This window comes from Myotis brandtii, unplaced genomic scaffold (assembly GCF_000412655.1).
Source record: "Myotis brandtii unplaced genomic scaffold, ASM41265v1 scaffold154, whole genome shotgun sequence".
Lineage (NCBI taxonomy): Eukaryota > Metazoa > Chordata > Mammalia > Chiroptera > Vespertilionidae > Myotis > Myotis brandtii.
In genome coordinates, this window is record NW_005355584.1 from 8,937,778 (window position 1) to 8,944,738 (window position 6,961).

General features: G+C 40.0%; 1 protein-coding gene across 6 annotated transcripts in view; it reads right to left on the reverse strand.

The window, feature by feature from the left end:
- RBBP8 (retinoblastoma binding protein 8) overlaps positions 1-6,961 on the reverse strand; it is a 77,496-nt gene that overhangs the window by 44,534 nt on the left and 26,001 nt on the right. For 4 of the 6 annotated variants that reach the window (XM_014535937.1, XM_005861599.2, XM_005861600.2 and 1 more), the window contains exon 4: positions 3,286-3,381. The exons of 1 other annotated variant lie outside the window; for it this stretch is intronic. In XM_014535937.1, coding sequence (XP_014391423.1) covers positions 3,286-3,381 — 96 coding nt within the window. Of the gene's footprint in view, positions 1-3,201; positions 3,382-6,961 lie in introns of those variants that run through there. One more of the 6 variants, XM_014535940.1, reaches the window with a different exon arrangement.

Here is a 6,961-nt window from a genome sequence, read left to right on the forward strand (position 1 = left end):
GGCCCTCAGCCCCTCACCCAGACTGGCCAGGCACCCCAGTGGGGACCCCCACCCTGAAGGGGGTGTGACCAGCTGCAAACAGCCATCAGCCTCTCACCCAGGCTGACTAGGTACCCAAGCAGGACCCCCATCCTGATCCGGGACACCCTTCAGGGCAAACCAGCCAGCCCCCACCCGTGTACCAGGCCTCTATCCTATATAGTAAAAGGGTAATATGCAAACTGACCCTAACAGCAGAAAGACTGGGAATGACTGGTCACTATGACACACACTGACCACCAGGGGGCAGACGCTCAATGCAGGAGCTGCCCTCTGGTGGTCAGTGTGCTCTCACAGGGGGGAGCTCTGCTCAGCCACAAGCCAGGCTGACGGCTGCCAGTACAGCAGTGGTGGAGGGAGCCTCTCCCCACTCCTCAGCAGCGCTAAGGATGTCTGACTGCAGCTTAGGTCTGCTTCCCGCTGGCAAGTGGACATCCCCCAAGGGCTGCCGGGCTGCCAGAGGGATGTCTGACTGCCAGCTTAGGCCTGATCCCCTGAGGAGTGGGCCTAAGCCAGCAAGTGGTCACCCCCGAGGGGTCCCAAACTGCGAAAGGGCACAGGCCGGGCTGAGGTACCCCCTACCCCTGAGTGCACAAATTTTTGTGCACCGGGCCTCTAGTCCTATATAATAAAAGCTTAATATGCTAAGTGGCCGGTTGTCCAATCAACCAATCAAAGCATGATATGCTAATGATATGCTAAGGCTGCCCAACTGCTTGCTATGATGTGCACTGACCACCAGGGCGCAGACGCTCCGACTGGTAGGACAGCTTGCTGCTGGGATCTGGCCGATCAGGACTGAGTGAGAAAGGCCAGACACACCCTGGAGCCCTCCCGTGGTCCCTCCCCAGCTGGCCAACCTCCCACTTCCCTCTCCAGCCCCGATCATGCACTGGTGGGGTCCCTCAGCCTGGCCTGTGCCCTCTCACAATCCGGGACCCCTCGGAGGATGTCAGAGAGCCGGTTTCGGCCCAATCCCACAGGCCAGGCCAAGGGACCCCACTGGTGCACGAATTCGAGCACTGGGCTTCTAGTGAAGTATAAAGCACATAGCAGAACTTAACCTAGTCTAGGAAGTCAGAGTTCCCCTGAAGAATATGATGTTTAAATTCAAATCTATGAGAAAGACAGTTAGCAAGACAAAAGAGAATATTTGGTCCAGTATTTGAAAAATAGTTGCAGAAACACAAATCCTCTGATTATGAGTACCAATTTTCCCTTTTAATGACAGTTGAAATATGAGTTTCTCATGACTACCAAAAATGCTTTTAAAAACATTAAAATCTACTGAACAACTATGGTTTAACTGCTTTGTTCAGATTTTTTTAAATTTTATTTAAGAAAATGCATTCTCTCTACTTTTCTAGCATAGTGACTGTTTCTTAGATTTAGTGAAATACTTTGGTTCCTTAAAGGAAAGTTTGTAAATGTAATAATAGTAGTGGCAAAACATAAACGAGTCACATAAAATTAGACCTTTTTATTATCCAATTTACCTTTATTGGGTAATCTCCTTTCATCTAAACATCTCACAATGTTTTTACAACATTAGTGTAAGAATCACTTCATCTTATGAAGAGTAGATGGCAAGTTTCAGAATTATTTAGAAATTTTAACAAAATACGTGTTGCTTTTTTAAGGTCTCAGAAAAACATTAATTTTTATAGATTTATAAAGCTTGCTCTAGATACCATTCTTACATATGATATAAAACTAAAATGAAATTTTATAAGGCAGAATTTTATCAAATGTTACCTACATAGACATTTAAAGGTAGTATTCAATTAGTAGCAATATAAAAAAAAATAAAAATAAAAACTTCTAGAAAACAGACTCGATAATAGGCAATGGTGAAAACTATTTCAGAGTATGTGTCTTGGTAACTTTAGGTCAAGCACAAATACTTTGAGATAATCAGTTAAAGTGTAATTCATTTACACATTTATAAAATTAAGACAGCATACCGACAAGGCATCATGAAACCGTAGGAACACTTTCCCAGCTCAGTTTCCTCACATGTAAAATGGATCTACCATCCATCTTATAGCGTTAATGTGAAGGTTAAGTGCTGGATGCCTAGGCCCTCAATACATATCAATTCCTCCATAAAACAATAATGGTCAGATCTAGGACATTCTTGTTTTAATTATATGAGGTTTCATGAAACAAGGAATAAACCTTAAAGAAAGCCCAAAAGAAAATTTCAGATTTGTATTTGAAGGAGAGAAAAGCATATATATAAACAAATGAACTACGCTTTTTGTCCCACCCCCACTCCCACCACCAAATTAATACCACATAATGAATTATAGGCCCACCTAACTTTAAGGACCTAAAGATGAAGGGAATGAAAGGCAAGAGAACATTAAGGATAAGAAACAGTAGAGAAGCAGGATATCCACAGGAAATTAGTGACCATAGATCAAAAATAGAAAAGAATCTAGTTTTAAAAAACTGCAGAATAGCCCTGACCAGGTAGCTAAGTTGGTTAGAGCATCATCCGGATAAGTCAAGGTTGCGTGTTCAATCCCCAGTCAGGGTGCATACAAGATCAACCAATGAATGCATAAATAAGTGGGACAACAAATCGATGTTTCTCTCTCTCTCTTTCCCAAATCACTAAATAAAATTTTTTAAAAATTGCAGAATAAAAGATATATATATATATTTTTTTCCCCCCCTCCCTGGGTACACTACTCTCCCCACATCTCCACATGTTTACCAATCCAGAAACTCCACAAAAAAGATAATGTTCACAATTAAATATATTAATTGAATAAGAGAGTAATTTATAAAATACTTCAGTGGGAAGGGTAGGGGCATTCATCCACTGACATTTTTTTCTCCGAATGGGCCTGGAAAAGAAAAATTCAGTTAAGAAGAGAAACACAAAATTCAAAGAATAACAGAACTGGAAGCCCAAACTCGAAATCATAAAGTGAAGAAAAGATCAGAAGATACTAAAAAGAATTGCTGTAATTAGTAAAAACAACAAGCATTGCAAGAGTATATCCTTAATTTCAAAGTATTCATTCAAAGTTGACATAAGGTTGGAAAAAAAAAATCACTTTTGGTCCTAGAGCTGAATACAATGTACTTTCTATTAAGGGGGAAAAATCACCTCTTAAGAAGACCCAAGAACTTTTCTACTTCGTCATTTACCTGTGATCATTGTTTCTTTCACACCCTGAGCAACATTAGCGCTTAGCGGTCTCTTTATGTTTTCAAATTTCACCCAAGACTCACCGATCTTCTAAAACTTTAATGGTTTCATGAAGAACTTTCTGTTGCTCTCTCAGCTGCTGATTTTTGGTGAAGAATTCTTCAAGTCTTTGTGCATCTCTAAAAGTTAAGAAATAAGTTGTTGTTTTTAAGGAAAAATATCCTAACAGGATTATTCTGTCATAAGAACTCCAAAGTATGATCTCACCACTTACATATATCATGAATTTGCTGTACCGAAACAAATACAGTGGAACCTCGGTTCTCAAACTTAATTTATTCCAGAAGGCTGTTGGAAAAGCGATTTGTTCGAAAACCGAATCATTTTTTCCATTAGAAATGACGTAAATTGAATTCGTTCCAGACCCCCAAATGATTCCGTTTTAACTTTTCTTATATACAGTACATGTCTAAAGTTCTGTTTAACCTATAAACAAATACTTTTTCTTAATTTTATCAAACCACTCCCTACTAAACTTAAAGGAATCACTTTCAGCACCCCTTCCAGGGGAGTCTCAGGAAATCAGTATGCGATATCTTAGACATCTTCACTTTTCCACACATCACTGCCTTGGAAATGCTATCGCGGGCTAATCGCTTTGCTTTTATCCAAATTAACAACAGTTTTTCTACTTCATTTACCTGTGATCATTGTTTCTTTCACACCCTGAGCAACATAAGCACTTAGTGGTCTCTTTGTTTTCAAATTTCACCAGCAACAAAAGCAAAAAGATGTAAATGGACTCGAATTTTCTCCTTTTCGGCCTAAGAAATGCTTTTTGTCACACTAATGTACCAGCATGGAAAGGTTATCTGGTCGAGAACTGAAGCTTGTTCAACAACCCAGACATTTTTTTTCCATGAACAACTTGGTCAAGAATGGAACTGGCCCTAGCCGGTTTCGCTCAGTGGATAGAGCAGTCGGCCTGTGGACTGAAGGGTCCCAGGTTCCATTCCGGTCAAGGGCACGTACCTCGGTTGCAGGCTCCTCCCCAGCCCTGGCCCTGGTCTGGCTCATGTAGAAGGCAACCAATGATGTGTTTCTTTCACATTCATGTTTCTGTCTTTCCCTCTCTCTTCCACTCTCTCTAAAAAAAAAAAAAAAAAAAAAATCAATGGAAAAATATCCTCCGGTGAGGATTTAAAAAAAAAAAAAAGGAGAATGGGATTGTTTGAGATGGGAGATATTTGAGAACCGAGGTTTAACTGTAACTTAAAAGGTGAGGTTTGACTATCTTGTTAATCAGAGTTCAAATTATAACAGAATTAGCTCTGCAGTATTTTTTATACTACAGAAGTATTATGCCTAAGTACCAGGCATTCTTTATACAATGATGGAATACAGATGGAGTGGATTGTGATGCCACCATTGACTCCATATTGTCAAAATACAAAAAAACATGTACACTTACCTATTTTTATTAATTTGTCTACATTTGTTAATGTAATTAACAGATATCTCTACTCATTTCTCTATCACTGTTATGGGGGATTTATAATTTCTATTTTATTAATTTCTGTGTTGCTTAAATTTCTATCTGGTATTATTTTTAAGCCAGGGCTTACTGTTGAGTGGAACCTAAGTTTAAATCTTAGCTCTGTCATTTACCAGTTATGTGACCTGGTGCAAGTAACCTACACTCTCTGTGCCTCAAAAAATGTGGATCTATAGTATTTAACTCATAACGCATTTGCAAGGGCTAAGTACTAATGCATATATTACATGCAGAACAGTGTTGGTACATAGTAAGTTCTATTTAAGTTATCATTATGATTTTATTTTTAAAATTGATTTTACAGAGAGGAAGGAGGGGAGAGAGGAGACAGAAACATCGGTGTGAGAAAAACATTGATCAGTTGCCTTCTTCCATTCAAGCCCCAACTGGGGATCCAACCCAAAACCTGGGTATGTGCCCTGACCAGGAATTGAACCAGCCACCTTCTGGTGTATGGATGATGCTTCAATCAACTGAGCCACACAGGCCAGGACTATCATTATAATTTTATAGTCAGGAAAAACAAAGACAGCTAAATTTTTCTTCTAGTAGATTACCTGGTTACTTTGCAAGGTTGTGTAATATTTTACCCTTCCATCATTATATTTTTAAAAAATCACATTATATAAAGTATGCATATATTTTCATGTGTTTTTTAAAAAAATCCTCACCCCAGGGTATGTTTATTGATTTTAGAGAGAGAAGGAGGGAGAGAGACAGACACAGAGAGAGAAACATCAATGTGAGAGAAAAACATTGATTGGTTGCCTCCCAAACTTGCCCTGACTGGGATCGGTTGCCTCCCAAACTTTTGGTGTATGGGACAACACTGCAACCAACTGAGCCACCTGGCCAGGGCAAGTATGCATATATTGTAATTCTAATAAAACATTAGAAATTTAATTGGAATTTTCTGTGTGGTCTTAAAGTTGAAAATATAGGATAATACTGAGCTCAAACACCTTCCCCCAGCCTCCTCAAGGGTCTAAAACATCAAATAAGCATGACAAATCAGTCTTCTATAAAACGTAGATGTCCAGATGATTGTGTTAAAATGGCTAAAATGCAGACTGTAATGTTACTGGCAGCAAAACAGATGAGTAAACAACTCAAAGTAAAACAGGTCAAAGTCATAATGTCAGATATCCAATATAAAGGAGCACTTCTTAAATACTGGTTGAATAATTGACATTGAATGAAAAACCAATACATCTAAAAGGCCTCCTACTGTAAAACCAATGTAGTTCTGACAACATATGCAGATATCTGAAACTGAAAATAACAGATAGTAATAGCTAGCTGAAACTTGTTAATTTGGCTGTTTTTAATAATAAAATGTATACTAATAGAAGGATAATATGCTAATTAGACCAGACATCTTCCAGACGTCCTTCTGGATAAAGCCATGGTGGCAGGAGCTGAAGCAGAGGCAGTTAAGCAGATCAGGTCAGCAGGGGAGAGCAGTTAGGGGTGATCAGGCCGGCAGGCAGAGGCAGTTAGGGATGATCAGGCAGGCAGGGGAGCAGTTAGGGGCATCAGGCTGGCAAGCAGAGGCGGTTAGAGGTGATCAGGCCGACAGGCAGGTGAGCGGTCCAACTGCTGGTTTAGGCCCGATCCCACAGGGGCAGTTGGACATCCCCTGAGGGGTCCTGGATTGGAGAGGGTGCAGGACGGGCTGAAGGGGAACCCTCCTCCCTCAACCCCTCCCCCAACCCACCAGGCCTCTAGTTTTTTGTGTTTTTTAAAAAAATATATTTTATTGATTTTTTTACAGAGAGGAAGGGAGAGGGATAGAGAGTTAGAAACATCGATGAGAGAGAAGCATCGATCAGCTGCCTCCTGCGCACTCCCTACTGGGGATGTGCCTGCAACCAAGGTACATGCCCTTGACCGGAATCGAACCTGGGACACTTCAGTCCGCAGGCCGACGCTCTATCCACTGAGCCAAACAGGTTAGGGCAAGTCATTGATAGTATTCATCTTCTGATTAACAATGGTTGTAGTAGCAACCATCACTAGCTGGGCTATAAACAAAATGAAGATGAAAATAATATAGTAAGTGTATTTCATAATTCTTAATGTCAAACCACTCAAAATGAAATGGTTTTTTTTTTCCTGTTTACCTCCCTCTCTAATCTTACTTCTTTTTTTTTAAATATTTTTTTTATTAAATCTTTATTGTTCAGATTACATTTGTTCCTCTT